The following is a 22813-nucleotide window of genomic DNA, read 5'->3' as shown; positions in this document are numbered from 1 at the left end:
GTGTACAAATCAAACCAATGATAATTATTAATCTATTAAAAATCCATCTTGATTATTATATACTGAAAAAGTTTTGTGGTCATAACATTAGCAAATATTGCATCAGTGGGCACATAATCTTCTCAGAGGGTCAACAAAACTAAGAATATTCTCTCAATTTAGCGTCCAGACCATTTTTTTTAACATATACTGTACAAGCAAGCACAAAGCAGAACATATACACAATCTGAAAATGACTGAATTTTGATAAATAAATTAATATTTATCAACAATTAAAAGCCCCTATTTCCAGGCGAAGTGAAATAAGGTGCCTGGAAAGTTATTTCCAAAATACACAGCAGAACTACTGATTTCAATTTCACTTCAAAGGGTGAAGTAACAAGTCAATACATTAGCAGAATGCATTAATTTTTTTTAAAATTAAAACTCCCGAACGAAATTAAGAGTTATGTGTGTGGAAGGGTGTGAAAACACATCTTCTGCTCCAAAAATAACATTGTCAGCAAAATTCACAGCCCTTACAAACTGAGATAGTGACTTTCATTATAATCAGAAATGATATTTAAGCCATTCAGTAAAGTAGTTTAGGTTCTTTTTATATGTTTTATAAGGGCTCAAAAACATTGGTAGATATAGGACAATTTTTAAAAGTAGCTAAATATTTGACAAAAGGAAAAGGGCAGGGAGAGAATAAAATTAATATTTTTCCTCAATCAAGTACAAACAGAATAGGTCCAATTGCCTCCCTCAATCTTTTCTAGAGTTTAAAACTTTACACATGCCCCTTTAATTTACCACAGGTGTTGCATTCTTGTACTCTTCTCGCCTGAGTGCATCAAACTGTGAGCCAGCCACTAATAGCAAAATCAGTGATGCATACAGGTCATCATACTTTAAAGCACCACTATAGAGGACGCCATAAACCTGAGGAACAAATGGGAACACAAGATTGAAAGAAATATATCAAATGTTGCATCAAACAAAAAATCATATTGTCCATTGTACATCCAATTTGCATGATTATTATTATTTTTCTAGTATACAACACAATTTATAGTTTTAATTTGATTGCCAGGATCTAACAAACGTTAACTTCATGACTCTCACCTTCTCATCTAGTCTATTCCTGTCATCTGCAGAAGTCTCATGAGAAAGAATGCTGTAGAATTTAGGCAAAAGTGCAGTCTCTGAAAAGAAACAAATGAACAACAGAATATCAATCAACTCAATTTTTTTTTTCTACAGGGTATTACTTTAAAACCACTCATAGACATCAGTAACATCGGAAAATAAACTGTCATTTCTAAAACAGGTTTTTCTTTATCCACCTTCCAAAATCTCTAGCTCTAGGACTCACAGCCTTTTTCCTAATTCCAGCTACTCTTTATATCCACACTTCCATATGTCCACCCTTAACATCGTCTTGGTCTTTCTACTAAACTGAATTTTTGGGCAGCAAGTTGCAAATATTTTGAACACTGAACAATCATTAATTGTCATTACTTTTAACTTATTATGCAAGGAAGGTCATTGACGAAACAGCTGAAGGTGGCCAGATTGAAGACACGCATCTTGAGAAACTACTACAATGAGATGTTGGGGTGACTGATTTCCAACAATTACAATCATTTTCCAGCTACGAGTATGTCCATGCCTTGATGACCATCAACCAGTTTTAGCAGGTCTCCTTTCCAGGTCCAATCAATCAAATAACGCCTTAACATCAAGGACAGTCCCTCTCATTTCACCTCGAGAATTTAGCTCTTTGGTCTATGATAAAGTCTGGAATTGAGTGGACAACAAACTGTTACTTGCCTTGTTAGGATCGTTCTCCCTAATTAGACACTAAACCCTACCTGCTTTTGCGGATTTTGCATGAAATGTCCTTGGTGTGTCTGAATTCAATATCTGGGGGTTGCCCAGTTTTACTCTTTTTATTTTTTAACAGGTCACGATACAACTTATTTCTTTGCTCAGCCTTTCAGTAGACACTTAAGGGTCAACTGCATTGAGATTCGGACCAAATTGAATGAGGACAGCAAAATGGGTATTTACAATAATCCAAGTTTTGTGGCTGTTACTAAGACTAATTGCTGCATCATAAACTCCATAGTAATGACTTAATTTAAATTTTGTACTTTTGTTAAATGACTAATCTACAAAACTATCTGATTCCATTTTTAAATTCTAAAGCCTGCCCCTCTATATTTACACTATCATTGCCATACCTGTCCCACTGTGTTTTGCCCAGTTCTCTTCAACCTCCTTAAATCCTTGGTAAAAGGGTACATGAATGCGTCGGCCAGATTCCTGGGTACCACTGGCACTGGTAGCAGCAGTGCATGTTGGGGGAGTTAGTAGATTGTACTGAATCTATAAAAAAAGAAACTCATAACCTTAATCAAAAGTCTTTTCAGCATTTGCTGCCCAATTAAAATATTAATATTACATTTGTATTTAGGAAATAGTTTGCAATTAATTCCTTTTAAAGCAGAGGAAGAAACAAAGCAAATCTCATTTATAAACCACGCAGGATTCTGTATAGGCAAACAAATTGGCAGGACCAGAATTGATGAGGGATCAAGCTGAAGTAAAAAGCAATAATGAATATCATTCAAAAAGTTGCATTTACAAAACAAAGTAATCTATTACACAAAATCTTGTAGGATAGATGGAATAAAAATAGAGCATTGTTAAAATACAGAAACAGAAGCAAATAGAAAATTATGGCCAAACCAAAAATATGGAGGAAGTCAGAGGTATACAGCATGTCAATAGGCCCTGTAATCCAATTTATCTAGGTTGACCAACATGCCTATATGAGCTAGTCCCATTTGTTTGCACTTGACCCATATCCTTCTAACCATTTCCAATGTGGTCACATGTACCTGTTCAAACAGATTTTTAATGTCATAATTGTACCTGACTACTACTTCTTCCAGAAGCTCACTGTGAGAAAATGTTACCTCTCAGATCCCTTTTAAATTCCCCCCACCCACCCCACGTTAAAATCTATGACATCTAGCCTGCGCCTCTCCCACTATGGGGAAAAAGACTGAGGATACATCTCATCTTTGCTCTCCTCACCTTCAACACTCCAGGGCAACCGGTTCTGGCCTATCCAACCTCCTTGAGCCCTATAGTTCTGGCGTCACATCCTTGTGAATTTTTTCCTGAACTCTTTCCAGTTTCATGACATCCTTGCCATAGCAAGGCGACAGAAGTGCACAAAGTATTCCAAATCTGGGCTTACCAACGCCTTGTACAGAAACAACATGGTGCCCCAACTACTGTACTACATGCCCTGACCAATGATGGCATATGTGCCAAATATTTTTTTACCTTCTTGTCCATCTCTTCTTTTACCTTCAGGGAACTATGTTCCTCAATCCCTATCTCTCTGTTCTCCAACATTTTACAGGACACTACTGTTTACTGTGAAAGCCCTGCCCTAGTTTGACGTACCGAAATGCAATACTTTGCACCTATCCGAACTAAACTCCTCAGCCCACTGACTCTGCTGATCAGGATCAGCTTCCCTCATCATCCACTGTACCATCAATTTTAGAATTGTTCACAAAATTTCTAACCATGCAACCCACATTTTCATCCACATTGCTAATATGCACTTCAATTGGAGAGAATGAAAATCTTAGATTGAAAAATAAATTGGAATTTTTTTGGTCAGATATGTATGATCACTTTTTCCTGCCATTTTAGCAAAATAATCCAGTTGTCATTTCTTGAAGTGGCATCATAAATGAATAAAGATGGAACAAGGTTTATCTGCAACCTCTGCATAACCAAACAACCTTTGGGCATTCATAGCTGGGACTAATACATGGAGTGCATTCAAATGGGCTGAGTGATGGGAAGCAACATGTTTTTGCAGTGTCATAGAGTTACAGTGTCACAGTCACTGTGGTGTTGCAAGTGTGTGCAATTTCACCGTACTTGGCTCATCTAGATGTCCAACATCTGTTTGACATTTAATCCATGTATTTCATTCAATAGGGCTGGATCTGGGATCAGTGACAGTTTAGCAACACCACTGTAGTATTCTCAAAGTTACCCACCAGCACCCACTGACACAAATTGCAATTTCTTTCACATTGGTTTCTACTGGGCATCAACTCTCAGGGATCTCTACTGTATTGTAATAGTAATTTTAACAGAGGTTTTACACATAGTGTAATAAATATTGTAACATGCATAAAATAAGTTGACTTTTAAAACTTTAAAAAAGAGTGAAAAAGAGAAAAAAGTATGAGAATTCAACCTAGTAATTATTTATTCAAAGTATTGCAAAAATTCAGTTTACCAGAGAAGTATATTATTTGGATTAAAGCATTATATAAGGGACCATTGGCGAAAGTGACAGTAAATGGATATATATCAAAGCAATTTAACTTAAGCAGGTCAACACGACAGGGATGCCCACTATCACCCTTATTGTTCGCGTTAGCTATAGAACCACTAGCAGAATTGATAAGAACAGAAAATAATATAAAAGGGATAAAAATAAAAGACAAGGAATATAAAATCAGTTTATTTGCGGATGATGTTATAGTATACTTAACAGAACCAGAACTATCAATAAAAGAATTATATAAGAAATTGAAGGGATATGGAGAAGTGTCGGGTTACAAGATTAACGTAAATAAAAGTGAAGCAATGCCAATGAATAATGCGGATTTCTCAAAATTTAATAAGGAATCACCATTCAGATGGCAAATGCAAGCAATAAGATACCTAGGTATACAAATAAATAAAAATCTCGGCCATCTATATAAACTCAATTATTATCCACTAATGAAAAAATTACAGGGCGATTTAGAGCATTGGAAAGATTTACCATTAACACTAATAGGAAGGATAAACTGTATAAAATGAACATTTTCCCAAGGATATTATACCTATTTCAGGCATTGCCAATACACTTGACAGAGAAATTCTTCAAGGAGTTAAAGATAATAATAAGGAAATTTTTATGGAAAGGGGGTGAAACCGAGGTTAGCACTAGATAAATTAACAGAATGGTATAAACAAGGAGGCTTACAACTGCCAAACTTTAAAAATTATTATAGAGCCTCACAACTAAGATACCTATCAGATTTTTACCAAACAAGGGAAAAGCCAGATTGGACTAGATAAAATAGGGGAAAAGATACCTGAACACATATTATATAAATGGGATGAAAAATTGGTACAACGTAGGAGTTCTCCAGTATTACATCATCTGCTCAATATTTGAAAGAAGATTCATGTAGAAAGGAATAAAACAAATTACCAATTACCAAAACTAATATTGACGCAAAATCATTTTCCTTTAGAGAATGGGAGAAAAAAGGGATCAAAAGAATAGAAAATTGTTTTTCAGGAAATAGATTATTATCCTTTGAACAAATGAAAGATAAATACAATATAACTCAAGATACAGTGCTGGCATATTACCAATTGAGATCCTACTTGAAGGACAAATTAGGAAGCAGGCTGAGGTTACCAGAGGGAAGTAACTTTGAATATGTGATTACAGATACAATGATAATCAAAAGATTTATAACAAATATGTATATTAAATTGCAAGAAAAGGAGAATGAGGAAACAAATGGTAAAACTAAACAAAAATGGGAACAAGATTTAAATATAAAGATAAAAAAGGAAACATGGGAGAAGTTATGTTCTGGAACGATGAGAAATACAATGAATACGAGGTTACGTATGATACAATATAACTGGATACACAGGCTATACATTACACCTCTAAAGTTAAATAAATGGGACCCAACAGTATCTGATAGATGTTTTCGATGTAAAAAAGAAATGGGAACAACAATTCATGCAATCTGGACATGTGAGAAAGTAGAAAAGTTTTGGGAAGATCTAAACCAGATATTAAATAAAATTACAGAAAACAATATACCAAAAAACCCAGAGATCTTCCTCCTAAGTAATATAAAAAACAAAGAATTTGGAATTGATTTGGATGGTGCACAAAAAAGATTTGTTAAGATAGCTCTAGCCGTAGCAAAAAAATGTATTATGTCAACCTGGAAATTGGAAGATAATTTGAAAATACAACAATGGTATATAGAATTGAATAAATGTATTCCATTAGAAAAAAATAACATATAGTTTAAGAAATAATATTGAAATATTTGAACAAATATGGGAGCCATACATGAAACACAATAGACAAAACCTACCGGGGACATTCACCACCTAAATTAACGAAAGGAGAAGGAAATGAAAAGAATTGACTTAGTGGAATTTCTTGTTTATTTTTATTGAATGACAACATTGTTTGACTGGTTTAATGTATCTTAGATTTTGTACTTTAAATGGATGGGGGGGAAGTAGGGAGGGTGGGATGGGAGGAGGGAGGAGAAAATGACACTGCATATATTTGAAAAGGAAAATGTATGTATCATGGTCAATGTGGTTTATGGTGTGAAAAATAAAAAATTTAAAAAAAAATAAAAAGAAAAGAATTCAACCTAGTCACCTAAGAATTCTGTCTGGCTGGATCGGTTGTTCAGCACTAATTATGACTGCATATCATTAACAAAAATACTCATAATACAAAATGTAACATTTTTTGGACAAAGATCATCAACATCTAAAGCCTGAATTGATTCACCAATGTCTGCAAATGAAGGAGACAGCGATACAATCTATGGAAGAACAATAAATCACCGACAAGAAATCCTGTGCTCAATTGTACATAGCCTTCATTTAGATTTTGCTCAGTCTTCCACTGTGCTGAGAGCCTGAATGGTACTTCTCTCTGTCAATTCCTAGCCATTGTGGTAAAGATCCAAGTCATAGTAATGTCTTTATAGAGGCCACAGATTTTCAGCCACCCGAACAATCGGTCCTTACCTGTTCAAATAGGTAGATTGGCACTTTTGAATATTGCTGAAGAACATATTCAAACACCAGCAGCAATCTGGCAAGTGTTAGTGGCACACATCGAACCAGTGTCGCTGCCTTTGATGCCACTTCAACAATCACTTGTGCACACATCGTGACCACCATTTGCCGGCTTTTCTCTGAGAAGTTATGGAAAATTAGCAGCAGAAGTTGAAGATGCTCAACATTTAGGTCTTCTGAATCAGTTGGTACTGTGCCCTGGAATATGTTCTGCTTCAGTGTTCCGATAACCCTGCCATGAGAAATAAATAATTGCTCACTTAACAGAAGGCAGTGAAATTTTGCAAAATGATGACAGGAAAAACTAACCATTCCAAGATTGCACTCTGAAATTAGTAGGGTTTTTAATCAATTCTGTGGTTGTGTACGTTAATGGACTACCATTCATTGGAAGTGTGGTTCAACATTAATGACCATTTTTCACTAAATTGTCAACACTGACAATAACAAGGTTGCTTCAGTTCAGCACTGCATACAAGAAAGCAGTAAAATAGAGTGCAGAATTTTTTTTTTACCTTTCCCAGATTTTTATGCATTCTGGTACATCTGGCTCACCCTGTGCCCGAGCTTTGTGTTGCCAGATTAACAGCAAGCGTGACAGCACAGAGAGGCTCTGTGAGTGGACGTATAATGGCCATGGACCTTCTGAGAAAGGTGCAATCCCCAGTTGCTGCAGCAGTGTATTCTGGGTTTAAAGAAAAGTGTTAAATCTGTGATGTTGAATGTGATTAGCACCGCAAAAGATTTTTTGTACACAATACAAGTTGCTTAATCTATATATTACTACATTTCGAATTGAGTATGTGAAAAATCTGCAAAAACAAAACATACACAATTCCATTTTAATGCTTTAATGACAGAGGAATGTGCAGGAGTTTTATTTTGACTGCTTATGGAGTAGCATATGAAGAATCTAAATTAGACATACTCATGTCAGTTTAATAATCACTGAAGGACATGGGCTGCTCCTCTGCAGCCCTCTGACAGAGGAAATATTGAGGAAAATTAGCTTATGAAACTTATAAAAAAACAAGTGTTCTTCCATATTTTGAGAATGATTTAAGTGGTTGGCATAAATTATGTTTTTACCCCCAAAACAAATATCAATGGATACTTCAGCATACAAGTCGACCAGCATACGTTAGCCCCCATTTTTCAGCCTAATTTTAAGGGTTTTATGGTATATCTGGCGTATGTCGACCCTCATTTTTTGGGCTGTCCGGGCCTTCCAGGAACAACCAAATTTTTTTTTTAAAAACACCTCAATTGCAAGCAATAAAACTGCAAATTAAGTAAGTTTTTAAAAAAAACCTCAGCCTACCAGACAGCACGGACCTGGAGAGGCAAGGGAACAGAAACCTTGACCTACCAACGATGATGGCCCACAGAGCTGAAGCCCGACATTGCACTCCTGGCGGGAGCAGGAACCTCGGTCTACCAGGCAGGAGCAGCGACGGCAACTTCATGGTCACAGGTAGGAGCGGGGTTATGACGGCACCCAGCGGAGGTGGGGGGGGGGGGGGGGGACACACACGTCAGGGAGCAGTGGCGTCAGCATCAGTGGCGTCAACAGTGGGGAGGAGCTTCCAGCACCTACTTATACACCAAATTGATGTCAATCTTTTTTTTCTGTGAATTTAAGATTTCAAAAGTCTATCAGTTGACCCTCCCCACTCTTGAGAAATTTTTTTAGGGTTTCATGACTCGAAATATACGCCAAAGTATGCAGTAATTTTAAAAAAAGAAAAATGATGAGGAAAATAATCAATGATTTTTAAAATATCAGAACAGTAATAACAAATCAAGTATTATTAAAAGCTGTAAGGCATCTCCACCATCACGAAACAGACCACCAATTTTGTTATTGCTTCATTAAAATATGCATCTTAATAACCTGCATTTTGGAATTTTACTAATTATGTAGGAAAATTATTCCCCCCCCCCCCCCCCCACCCAAAGTCTGGTATTTAGAATTAGAAACTGAAGGCAAAACCAGCTTCAGAAAATTTCATAAAACTATTTCTGGATTGTAACAAACATTTCAGTACTGGAGACTTTAGATTTGTGTGCAAGGTTGAAAAGAGAAAGCACCAAACCTTCCCCAAAATATTCTAAAGTCTGTTTTAAATTTTTAACATACCATATTTGATTCTTCTGTTAAGGTATCCTTGGATTCTAAACATAATTATTGAATTTTAAGAAACTATTCAATAGCGTTGCCAATGTTAAACACTGGCAAGTATGTCACAAATGAACTCAGAAAGACTGAACAATGAAGAGTGGGTTTAAAAAAAAATTACTGCTTAGCACAAAACTTTTCACAATGCAACAACCCAGAAAGCATCACCCAGGTTATCGTCAATTCGCACCAGCACAGGCCGTCCACTTTGAGCAAAAGCCCCTGATTTTATTTCTGGCATAAATTTTTGTTATTGACAAAAAGGCTATTTCAAATATTTTTAAAATTCCAAACGTCATCTGTTTTCATTCAGTTAATTGCGGGAATATCTGTATGTCAAGAGGGTACATGTGTAAGAATACTGTCAATATTAAACTTCATCCAATGAACCAGTGTGGACTCACCTGCAGGATTGGTGATGGAAGGTCAGAGGTAACCATCGAATGGTTAAAGTGATACAGTGCAACTGCAAACTCCTCATCTGATGACCCTACACATCACATAAAAACTAAGCATAAGGTGAAAGGGAAATAAAAGGGTATCACAGCACAAACAAAATTAATTCAATCTACCTTTCTTCAATTAATCAAATCTTTCTTCCAAGAAAAACTAAAATTAGAGTAATCAATTATTTCTTTAAAAAACATTTCTCACAGCAGAGTTCCAGAGTCCTGCAGCATGGAAACAGATCCAGCTCATTCATGTCAAACAAAGCACCCTGCTGCTTTTGTCTCAGTTGCCTATACTCTTTCAAGTACTCTCCCATTCATGTAATTATTCAGTAGTTTCTTAAAGGAAACTGATGTACCTACTTCTACCATGCCTTGAAGGGCTCAAGGCCGAAACATTGTTTATGTATATTTATCTTTACAATATAAAGTATTCCACCAGCGTTGTCTCCGCTCCATCCTCAACATCCATTGGAGCGCTTTCATCCCTAACGTCGAAGTACTCGAGATGGCAGAGGTCGACAGCATCGAGTCCACGCTGCTGAAGATCCAGCTGCGCTGGGTGGGTCACGTCTCCAGAATGGAGGACCATCGCCTTCCCAAGATCGTGTTATATGGCGAGCTCTCCACTGGCCACCGTGACAGAGGTGCACCAAAGAAAAGGTACAAGGACTGCCTAAAGAAATCTCTTGGTGCCTGCCACATTGACCACCGCCAGTGGGCTGATATCGCCTCAAACCGTGCATCTTGGTGCCTCACAGTTTGGCGGGCAGCAACCTCCTTTGAAGAAAACCGCAGAACCCACCTCACTGACAAAAGGCAAAGGAGGAAAAACCCAACACCCAACCCCAACCCACCAATTTTCCCCTGCAGCCGCTGCAACCGTGTCTGCCTGTCCCACATCGGATTTGTCAGCCACAAACGAGCCTGCAGCTGACGTGGATTTTTTACCCCCTCCATAAATCTTCGTCTGCGAAGCCAAGCCAAAGAAGAAGAAATAAAGTATGACCTGCTGAGTTTCACCAGAATTGTGTTTTTACTTCAATCACTGTGACTGCTTTTGTGCTTTACCCCCTATCTCTCCTACCATGTCTGGCAACTTGTTCCATATGCCCCACCACTATCTGAGTTGAGAAGTGTGGCCTCACATCCCTTCCAAATCCCTCTCACCTTTGAGTTTTGCCCTCTCATCTTAAATTATTCTATTCTGTACCTTTTCTATGATTCTTGATTTATAAACCTCAATAAGATCCTCTGTCAACCTTCTATGCTCCAAGGAAAACAGACCCAGTTTCTCCAGTCTCTCACAATAAACTCATTTTCCCTAATGTTACAAGATCAAACCAGCAACCACTAAGGCGGTATATCACACAGGGATAAAGATGAACAATTACTTTATTAATAAAAATTCACCTTCAAACTTTAATTCAAAATCCCCCCTTTTATAACAATGCCCACTGGTTACTATGCAAATTTCTATCACACAAGACTCACAAAACTTGGATCTCAACTGAAGCAAAGATCATAAATAAAATTCAGTTTATTTGGTAAACTGAAGCCAAAAGATCTTTGTAGAGAGAGAGAGAGAGAGAGAGAGAGAGAGAGAGAGAGAGAAAGAAAAGAAAGAAAGAAAGAGAGAGAGAGAGAGAGAGCACAAAATTCGTAGTTGTCTTCTTGTGTTGCTTGCAGAGAGAACCACTGGCTTGGTCCGGATCCTTCTGGTTGCCTTCGGAATGTTTCATCCTTTTTGAAATCCCAACATTCTAAACTGTGCTCCAGACCATGACTCATGATCTGGGCCTTCTTCCACTCCACAGCACCGTCCAAGTCCAAAAATATTTAGATAATTTTCTGCACATGCTCAGTCCATCTCCCACTCTCTCAGCAGTCCACCTTCACCTTGGCGCTCTAAAGCAAACTATCATTTTTTAAACATAAAACCACACAACCCATAGGGCAATACACAACACAGAACTCTGTAACACTAATCCTTCCATCAACTTTACATACCTCTTCTGTACCCTCTCCATCATTCTTATATCCTACCAAAGCTAGGCGACCAAAGGTGCACACAATATTCCACCAACATCTTGAATATCTCAACTTGTGTTTAACCGATGAAACAAATGTCCCAAATGCTCTCTTCACTGCATCTGCTGCCATCTTTAAAAAGCCACGAACTTACACCCCCTCAGTCCCTCTGCTCCATAACACTCTTCAGGTCAATGCCAGAGTGCCCTGGCTCAATTTATCCAAATGCAACTCCTCACACTTCTCCGAGTTGAACTGCATCTGCCACTCCTTAAGTCCAATACCTCATCTGATCGCAATCAGATTTCAGATTTATTGTAAGAGTGCATCCAATCCTGAAATTCTTTTTTCTGCAGGTGAGGCAGAATTACCACTTACTGGTGGTGCAAAACTAAACTGTACACAGCATATGCATGCAAACAAATAAAAAAACTGTAAACAGATAATAAATATAAACAAACTGACTGTGCAAACAGAAATAATTTTATTTTAAATCAATAAAGTGCTTAAGTGAGAGTCCTTAAATGAGTCCCTGATTGAGTTTGTGGTTGAGAAGTCTGATGGTGGAGGGGTAGCAGCTGATCCTAAATTTGGTGCTGCGAGTCTTGTTGCACTTATACCTCTTTCCTGATGGCAGCATTGAGAACAGAGCATGTGCTGGTGGTGTGGATCCTTGATGATTGCTGCTGCTCTCCAATGGAAGCATTCCCTGTTGGTGGTCTCGATAGTGGGAAGAGTTTTGTCTATGATGTCCTTGGCTTTGTCCACCACCTTTTGGAGGGCTTTATGCTAAGGAATATTGGTGTCCCTATACCAGACCGTGATGCAGTTGGTCAGCACATTTTCCACCACTCATCTGTAGAATTCACGGTTTCTGGTGTCATACCAAACTTTCGCAAACTCCTGAGGAAGTAGAGGCGCTGATGTGCTTTCTTCACAATGCCATAAGTATGATGGGTCCAAGAAAGATCCTTTCTTGACTCCCAAGAACTTAAATTTTCACACCCTATCCACCTCTGATTCCCCAATGATCACAGGATGGTATACCTCTGGCTTTTCCTTCTTGAAGTCAACAACCAGCTCCTTAGTTTTGGTGACATCCCATTGCAAACTCAGGTAACCTTTCCAGTGGGCTATATAGCACATATTTTCATGTCATCAGCAAACTTATTCACCTTGCCATAAACATCCTGCTCCAAATCATTTATGCATATTACAAAAAGTTTCTGAACTCTGAAACACTAGACTGGTCATGGTACTCCAGTCTAAAAGCTGCCCTCTGCAACCACTCCAACCCCTTTCACTGAGACATTTTTTATCCATTTGGCTAGATGGCCTTCTATTCAGTGTGCCTTCACCTTCCATACCTTGTTTACCCTCTTTGTGACCTCTTCAAAAAGATTCTATCAATGTCGTGACACACAATTTCCCACACACAGATCCATGCTGGCTTTCCTTAATCTTTTGTTGGCCATTGAAATGCAGAACAATGTTGTCTCTCAGAATCTTCGCCATAATAGTCAAAATTTTAACAGCAGATTTGCTCAGCCAGAAACCTCTCACCCACAGAAAAGTTAGCATTTGCCTATAACTATACATTTTTTAACTTTTTTTCCCAATTATCATGAATTCTTCCTCCCGTTTTAGCAGATGAATGCGCAGACTAGTGTAGCTGGAAGTAATATCAATTCATCTTTTTCCAGTGAATTATATTATAGAGTTAGTACTTGAAGCATTTATGAGCTTCTTCATTAAAAACACAGAAATGCTAGAGGAACTCAGCCAGTCTCACAACATCTCTAGGAGGTAAAGATACATCATTGATGCCTAAAGGTGTGAATGAAAAACACAGGCAGCCTAATTAAAGAAAGGGAGTGGGAAGTGTACAGACCAACAGACAAAAGGTGTTTAATTGGATATGATAAGAAGGTGAGAATTGATTTTGTGAAAGGAGACAGAGGAAAAAGGGAAGTGAGTCTGGGGGGGGAAGAAGATGGGACCCCACCTCAACTTCTCCAACCGGATAGTATTCAACTTCTCTGGTTTCCATTAAAACCCCACCCCCATCTTCTTCCACCTATTACTCCCAAGGTCAAACTACAGCTCTTAATTGCAAACACTCAAGTAGAATCCAAACCTTTGGTTCCGTCCTTGTCCACATCTTTGATGATGCTTGCTAATGTCATCATATGCTGCTCAGTAAGAGAAACACTCAAGTAATTCCGGATGAAGTTGTTCCTTGAGTTCAGCATTGAAGATGTAATGAAATTAAGGATGCTTGAGGCCAGGCCGAGAAACTGGAAAACAAATTTTTAAAATATCTTAAAACATGCAATTTTACCAGGAACCATACAATCTCATTCTCTGTATTACCCTCACTTCTATTTCTAATATCAATTGAACCCTAGCAGAAAGTGCAATACTAACATTTTGGTCTAGCTACAAGGACCTAACAAAAAAACTAAAACTAAAAAAAAGTCATAGCGAAGTACCAAGAGTCAAGATTAAATTTCCAATGGAATGATAGCATGTTGCTCCGTTTTACACAATAGAAAGCCTTGAACTCAAAAATATGTCAAAAATTGTTAACCATTACATTCTACCAATTTGTTCCAGGATATTACTCACCAGTTCAGGGTCTCTGCGACTTGCTAAGATGTTGCCATTCTCTCCAGTGCTCTGTTTATTTGGACTCTTCAGCCGCGGGGAACTCTCTAGAGGTGGCGGTGGGGGTGGAGGGGGTGGTGCTGATTTTTCCTTACTGGGTGAGATGGTCTCTTCGAACCATTGGCCAAGAATTGGCTCACTGTCATCATCTATAAAATACAACATGGATGCACTTTTCACACCGAGATTAACACAGGTACATAATTATTAAAGAATTACAAATACAAACACAACATGAAGTTGCATAATTACCAAGTGCGAAAGGAAACCTTTCAACCTACCAAGCCTCTTCTGGATCCTTGGGTTTCCCAATTGGTTCTATATGCCTGCCCTTCCTACAATCCACTTTGTATATTTCAGTCCCCAAATACTTATTCATGTTCAAAACTTTCAATATGTACTCAGCACCCATTAGTGTTTCTGCACCCAACACAACCCTTTCCCTTTAATATAATTTACTGAATGTTATTAACTTATCAATTCACTGATCAATAGAAATAATTCTAACCACCTGTGACATACCACATTTAAACCATTAATAATTCTGAACATCTCCCATCAGGTCTCTTTAAAGTTGTTCCTAGCACTAAATTGTGCAGAAAGCTGAAACACCACTGATTTATCCAGTTTACACACAATTAAGGAATACACTCACTCATTTCTTTCAGATCACAATGGAGTAAACTTTCTTTAAAGTTAAAGGGCACAAGCATATTCACGCTCAAAGCCTATGTGGATCACTTGTATAAACACAAATAAACAAGTTTAATTGCATAGCTTGTATTCTAGAAATCTGGGATGTGACTGGGCCAAGCATCATAATTACTTCAACTCATTAATTCCCAGAACACAACACAAATCCTGAGGCTACCTTGACTACTGTCTTCTTCAGTACTGCTGAAATCATCTTCATAATAAGTGTTTGAATCAGTGGACGCGCTGACATCACTACTCACAGAGCCTTTACGTTGGCGTTGAAGAACACAAGCCTAGAGGTGGAAAATGTGTAGATTTTAATCATGTCTTTATCCTGGTGATTCAAACAATGAAGCAGTCAAGATAGAGAATTCCTACAGGAACCTGTGCAGCATTGACAGGGACCATTTTATACCGTAGGCAAAACATAATAAAGCTACTTTCTCTCATGGTGCAGGTATACAAAAAGATAGTAGTTAGGATTCCAATAAACCCTAATCAAATCCTGTTATTCTGCTGAGTTAAACATCAAATATTCACAACTAGATTTACTCTACAAGAGATATAGCACAATTTTGGCAAGCAATTTAACTTCATTTCATCATTCTATTTTATAATTGGTTACCTTTCTGTAAGATGTCGATAAGAGTGTGAAAAGCAAGTTTGTGAGGGGAACAGATTCAATCAGTCTCTGTACACGTTGGATAGAGGAGCTCTGTGCCATGATACTGAGTTCTGCAGGTGGACCATCTCCTCTCCAACCCTGTTGAAATCAAAAGGTTATCCAATTTTATAAATTGTCCATATAACCTGGCAACTAATTTATTAGAAATTGATAAGTATTTTTGCCTTTGTGCACAGGTAGTAAATGTAATATAATTGCTACTAAAATTACAAACATATAATTTAGACTTATAAATTATGTTTCGGTCAGTTCATCAGGGGTGCTATTTTAAGTGTGACTTTACAACATTATCCTGACTGGCCACTATGATGAACGTAAATAATACTTTTGAATATTTTGAAAGACAGCAGGGAAGATCAATCCAATGTCTCTCTTAAACTCAATGAAGCATAAATGTCAGATATATTCGGAGTTTTAGAATCTACTCAATGTATATTCACCTAACAAAGAAGATCAAAAGTTTATGCAAAATATTTTTTTTGAAGATAGCAGATAGGCAAGGGAACATATTAATAGGAGGGGATTTCAACCTTAATTTGGATTCAAATATGGACAAAACTGGGAAAAAAATTAACAGAAAGAACAAAGTAACCATATTTATAATTAAATCGATGCAAGAAATGCAACTTTTGGATATATGGAAGAAACAACACCCAAAGGAAAAGGAATATTCATATTATTCGGGTAGACATAAAACATACTCAAGAATAGACCTATTCCTGTTATCAGCTCGTATGCAAGATAGAGTAAGAAAAACAGAATATAAAGCTAGAATATTATCGGACCATTCACCCTTGATATTGACAACAGAGTTAGAGGACATCCCTCCAAGAATGTATAGATGGAGATTAAACTCCATGCTACTTAAAAGGCAGGATTTTAGAGAATTAATTGAAAGACAAATTAAAATGTATTTTGAAATAAATACGGAATCAGTGAAAGATAAGTTTATACTATGGGATCCAATGAAAGCGTTCATTAGAGGGCAAATAATAAGTTATGTAACCAAGATAATAATCAGGAAACAGAGCAATTGGAAAGGGAAATAGTAAATATAGAAAAAGAATTAGCAATGAAGGAAGATACAACTAAAAGAAGAGAATTGGCAGATAAAAAAATAAAATATGAAACACTACAAACATATAAGGTGGAGAAGAACATAATGAAGACAAAACAGAAATATTATGAACTAGGGGAAAAAACGCACAAAATTCTAGCATGGCAGCTTAAGACAGAACAAGCTAAGAATATGGTATTGGCATCAAGGAAAAAAGACAAACAAATCACATATAATCCAATGGAGATCAATGAAAACTTTAGAGAATTCGATGAACAATTATACCAAACTGAAAACGAAGGGAAAGAAGGCAAAATAGATGAATTTTTAATTAAAATTGAACTACCAAAATTACAAATAGAGGAACAAAATAAATTAACAGAACCATTTGAAATAGTAGAAATACAAGAGATAATAAAAAAAATTACCAAATAATAAAACACCAGGAGAGGATGGATTCCCAATAGAATTCTATAAAACATTTAAAGATTTATTAATTCCTCCCCTCCTGGAAGTAGTCAACCAGATTGACAAAACACAAAGCTTACCAGATTCATGTAAAACAGCAATAATTACAGTAATACTAAAGCAAGGGAAAGATCCACTCGCACCAGCGTCATATAGACCAATATCATTACTTAACACAGATTATAAGATAATAGCTAAACTATTAGCAAACAGATTAGCAGAGTATGTACCTAAAATGGTAAATCTAGACCAAACTGGATTTATTAAAAAAAGACGCACAACAGACAATATTTGTAAATTTATCAACTTAATTCATGCAGTAGAAGGGAGTAAAGCGCCAAAAGTAGCAGTTGCTTTTGATGCAGAGAAGGCCTTTGACAGAGTAGAATGGAATTATTTATTCAAAGTATTGCAAAAATTCAGTTTACCAGAGAAGTATATTAATTGGATTAAAGCATTATATAAGGGGCTATTGGCGAAAGTGACAGTAAATGGATATGTATCAAAGCAATTTAACTTAAGCAGGTCAACACGGCAGGGATGCCCACTATCACCCTTATTGTTTGCGTTAGCTATAGAACCACTAGCAGAATTGATAAGAACAGAAAATAATATAAAAGAGATAAAAATAAAAGACAATATAAAATCAGTTTATTTGCAGATGTTGTTATAGTATACTTAACAGAACCAGAACTATCAATAAAAGAATTATATAAGAAATTGAAGGAATATGGAGAAGTGTCGGGTTACAAGATTAACGTAAATAAAAGTGAAACAATGCCAATGAATAATGCGGATTTCTCAAAATTTAAGAAGGAATTACCATTCAGATGGCAAATGCAAGCAATAAGATACCTAGGTATACAAATAGATAAAAATCTCGGCCATCTATATAAACTCAATTATTATCCACTAATGAAAAAATTACAGGGCGATTTAGAGCATTGGAAAGATTTACCATTAACACTAATAGGAAGGATAAACTGTATTAAAATGAACATTTTCCCAAGGATATTATACCTATTTCAGGCATTGCCAATACACTTGACAGAGAAATTCTTCAAGGAGTTAAAGAAAATAAGGAAATTTTTATGGAAAGGGGGGAAACCGAGGATAGCACTAGATAAATTAACAGAATGGTATAAACAAGGAGGCTTACAACTGCCAAACTTTAAAAATTATTATAGAGCCGCACAACTAAGATACCTATCAGATTTTTACCAAACAAGGGAAAAGCCAGATTGGACTAGATTAGAACTAGATAAAATAGGGGAAAAGATACCTGAACACATATTATATAAATGGGATGAAAAATTGGTACAACGTAGGAGTTCTCCAGTATTACATCATCTGCTCAATATTTGGAAGAAGATTCAAGTAGAAAGGAATAAAACAAATTACCAATTACCAAAACTAATATTGACGCAAAATCAGTTACTCCCTTTTACAATAGAAATCCTTTCCTTTAGAGAATGGGAGAAAAAAGGGATCAAAAGAATAGAAAATTGTTTTTCAGGAAATAGATTATTATCCTTTGAACAAATGAAAGATAAATACAATATAACTCAAGATACAGTGCTGGCATATTACCAATTGAGATCCTACTTGAAGGACAAATTAGGAAGCAGGCTGAGGTTACCAGAGGGAAGTAACTTTGAATATGTGATTACAGATACAATGATAATCAAAAGATTTATAACAAATATGTATATTAAACTGCAAGAAAAGGAGAATGAGGAAACAAATGGTAAAACTAAACAAAAATGGGAACAAGATTTAAATATAAAGATAAAAAAGGAAACATGGGAGAAGTTATGCTCTGGAACGATGAGAAATACAATAAATACGAGGTTACGTATGATACAATATAACTGGATACACAGGCTATACATTACACCTCAAAAGTTAAATAAATGGGACGCAACAGTATCTGATAGATGATTTCGATGTAAAAAAGAAATGGGAACAACAATTCATGCAATCTGGACATGTGAGAAAGTATAAAAATTTTGGGAAGATCTAAACCAGATATTAAATAAAATTACAGAAAACAATATACCAAAAAACCCAGAGATCTTCCTCCTAAGTAACATAAAAAACAAAGAATTTGGAATTGATTTGGATGGTGCACAAAAAAGATTTGTTAAGATAGCTCTAGCCGTAGCAAAAAAATGTATTATGTCAACCTGGAAATTGGAAGATAATTTGAAAATACAACAATGGTATATAGAAATGAATAAATGAATTCCATTAGAAAAAATAACATAGTTTAAGAAATAATATTGAAATATTTGAACAAATATGGGAGCCATACATGAAACACAATAGACAAAACCTACCGGGGACATTCACCACCTAAATTAACGAAAGGAGAAGGAAATGAAAAGAATTGACTCAGTGGAATTTCTTGTTTATTTTTATTGAATGACAACATTGTTTGACTGGTTTAATGTATCTTAGATTTTGTACTTTAAATGGATGGGGGGGGGAGGTAGGGAGGGTGGGATGGGAGGAGGGAGGGGGGGAGAAAATGACACTGTACATATTTGAAAAGTAAAATGTATGTATCATGGTCAATGTGGTTTATGGTGTGAAAAATAAAAAATTTTTAAAAATTTAAAAATTAAAAAAAAAACTCAATGAAGCATTGTCAAGATATAATTTGTAATCTTGCTTTGGTCAAACTAGCTTTTGTATCCCAGAAAACATACCATATTTCAAAAGGACAGTGTTTTTGGAAATGCCAAGGTCCAAGGAAGGTGTGATTAATTCACACTTTTCTGTTTCCAGAGATTTTTGTGTTTCACACATACACAATCACTCATAGATGCAGTCAATGCTTCACTTTTTACATATTTTCCCCTTAAGAATAGAAATCTAGGCCAACTCCAAAAAGCTAACTATGTTTATCAGTAGTAACTCTCGATATCAGCAATTCTGAACAGTTTTTCTGGCTATGGTTCGCTAATGACTCTATTCAGTTTGTGGGCTCCTTCCCTGCGAAGCAATCAATTTTAGTTGGTTTCTTTCATTCTTCTCTCCCATCCACCATATACAAATAAAGAATATTTTATGATTTCAGTCCATGCCCCACCCCCACTCCCCTTAAATGTGCTGTGGCTCCCAGGTGAGGTCTGTAGGGTCCTCTAGAGAATGCTGCTCTATACTCAACTCAGGAGTTCTCACTTACCCGATAGAGGGCCTCAACTTGTAGATCCTGAAAGAGTGATGTCAACAATTTGATAGTATGATTTGCCAAAACCACGGACAAAATTCCAAATCCTTGATGTCTGAAGGGAAGAAAATCAGAATAATACCATCATTATTATTAAACTGTGGTAGGCATCAGTTTGAAGCATTTCATTCCGGGCAGTGCATACAGGCAAATCAGCTAAAAAAGCAAGTAAGTATTTAAGATCTCCTTTAGTTTCACACATTCTGCAACCATTTCCTATAGATATATACTGTGAGTTCACAAGGTGGTGATCTGCCGTCTTTGTAACCCTCAGGTGGAAGACCTCATGATCATCATTGTTCTGGATATTGATTCTACCCTACTGCATCAGCCACAAGATGCAAATCTCACAGTATGGGAAAAGAGGATTTTTGGATTAGTGTCTCTTTGCTGATCGGTGTTTCTCTAACACCTTGATCCAGAAATAAATAGTTGCCGGAGCTGTCAACAGTATGAAAGTGGCACAATCAAAGTCCAAGTGTCACTACATAGATTTGATTTTCCAAATTTAACAGTGGGAACCCAAAGTCAAACAATCAGCTTGTCATTCAGTAGGTGAAAAATTAATTGGTTAATATAATCGTTGCTAATGTACCAAAATGCTTTGAATTTGTCAGGAACTGAGCAAAATGAATGCTAAATATTTTTTTTTCCTGAGTAGAAATAGAACCACAGGAATTTACTGCACAATCCAACCCCTTTCAAGAAAATTATCTGAGTTCTTCACTGACCCTTTAACAGGTGCTAATTTGGGAGAACTAGCTCCTTCTTTCGCTCGTGCTGCTATATCACGGACTCGAAGTGCAGCCAGTGGATCTTTTTCTTTACCCTTGTCAGCCAGTGCTGAAGGGCTGAGATTCAGGATCAAGTAGAGGCTGTTTAGAAGGCACCAAGCACCCAGTAATTGGAAGTTTTGATAATGCTGGAGAGAAAGTGAAAAAAAATTAACTGGAAATAGTCAAAATATGTTCAACATTTTGCCTTCCAGTAATCATCAATATTTCAACTATTTCAGGCAGAAACAAATCTTCTTATTGTTCCATTGCAAAGGAGTTTTTTTCCTTAGAGATAATTACAATGTCATGAGGTTTTTCCTTATTCACATTGACATTTACATAGCATAATAATTCCTATCCTCTATGCCTTTCAATAGAACAATCTGAACTTGCATTATTCCATCCAACTTTAACTAGCAAAAGAGACCACATGTATGAAGCGATGTTTCCTATTTTGCTGTCATTTATTCAGAGGCCACAATAACTAATAGCCCAGACAATCAAACTGAGATCATTAGTTCACAAGCAGGGGGCATACAATATTGATCTCTGAACATTCTTATCATTAACCATGGAAAAACCTAGTATCGCATCTGCCAGCATACAGGACAATCCTCTTAAAAATGTCACCTTAAGATCAGGGGATGACTGAGACACCCGGTCGAATATCCAAACCTTGCCAGCAAAGTCTCAACACCACTGCCACCTTACCGCCAGTTCTGACGCAATCTTGTGCGTGTCCTTTTAGTTATGATCAAAGTTTCAGCATTCCCTCACAGGGTCCATCCACCTCGTTTGACTGTCATCAGCTCTGTACAAGCTCTTGTTACAAGAACCAACAGTGGCTTATTTTAAAATATTCCAATAAAATTAAAACCTTTTCAGGGCAATTTGGTATTGTGATTTGCTTTTAACAGCATCTGCTGGTCAGTGGTAAGTGCCAGATTTGGGATAATCTTTTACAAAGGTTATCACTCAAAAACTAATCTTTAGTTGGAAATTCCAAGTACAGAGCTGTCCTACACGCCAGCACATACAGTATTTTTAGACGAAGATCTTACATACCCTTCCTGTAAAGTTATAGGCATCACAATTTAAAACAAACTCAGGCCTCTCCATATAACTGGAAGAAAGCAGACACTACCCAATCCTCTTCATAGCCTTTATGCAGCTCAACGAGGAAGGAAGCTCGGAAAGGGTACATTTAACTAAGTCTAGGATAAGCAACACAGTTAAGAGCCAGCGTCATTTTCCAGTGCTATCTCCATATTGTTCCATTGTCTCATGGGCATTTAGTGATTTTCCATGCAAAAGTGCACTCACTATTCTATGACTCCTTCACATCATTCCAAAACATCACAGGGTAACATCTACAGGTCTACGGTTTAAGTCTAAAATATGCAGAATTGCCCCAAGCATGTCTGCACCATTCAGGGAGACCTCTAGGTCCTTCAATATTAATACTCTGCAGCTTCAACAGAGCTCAGCCCACAGGATTCAAATGTAGCAATTACTGACATTAATTCAATAGAATTTCTCTCCTCTGATTTCGCCATTAATAAAGGCAGAACACCAAAAACCCTAATCTGCTAATGCATATCATCTGGACTCAGGCATAATGCTGCTTTGTTCAAGTG

The 22813-nt window shown here is 36.7% G+C and overlaps 1 protein-coding gene across 9 annotated transcripts in view; it reads right to left on the bottom strand.

Moving 5' to 3' along the window:
- Nucleotides 1–22813, bottom strand: part of ubr4 (ubiquitin protein ligase E3 component n-recognin 4) — a 220003-nt gene that overhangs the window by 172452 nt on the left and 24738 nt on the right. For 8 of the 9 annotated variants that reach the window (XR_011351775.1, XM_069918724.1, XM_069918722.1 and 5 more), the window contains exons 11-22: nt 21132–21322; nt 20356–20455; nt 15581–15718; nt 15131–15248; nt 14221–14408; nt 13730–13889; nt 9517–9602; nt 7449–7618; nt 6883–7165; nt 2229–2373; nt 1108–1187; nt 796–924 (exon numbers count right to left, since the gene is read on the bottom strand). Coding sequence is in view for 8 of the 9 variants with exons in the window: in XM_069918724.1 (XP_069774825.1) it covers nt 796–924; nt 1108–1187; nt 2229–2373; nt 6883–7165; nt 7449–7618; nt 9517–9602; nt 13730–13889; nt 14221–14408; nt 15131–15248; nt 15581–15718; nt 20356–20455; nt 21132–21322 (1788 nt within the window). In the remaining variant the exon portion in view is untranslated. Of the gene's footprint in view, nt 1–795; nt 925–1107; nt 1188–2228; nt 2374–6882; nt 7166–7448; nt 7619–9516; nt 9603–11055; nt 11241–13729; nt 13890–14220; nt 14409–15130; nt 15249–15580; nt 15719–20355; nt 20456–21131; nt 21323–22813 lie in introns of those variants that run through there. The other variant, XM_069918729.1, reaches the window with a different exon arrangement.

The sequence above is a fragment of the Narcine bancroftii genome, chromosome 2 (genome assembly GCF_036971445.1).
Source record: "Narcine bancroftii isolate sNarBan1 chromosome 2, sNarBan1.hap1, whole genome shotgun sequence".
Taxonomy (NCBI): domain Eukaryota; kingdom Metazoa; phylum Chordata; class Chondrichthyes; order Torpediniformes; family Narcinidae; genus Narcine; species Narcine bancroftii.
The sequence above is the reverse complement of the archived record's forward strand: the minus strand, read 5'-3'. Positions and strand labels throughout refer to the sequence as shown.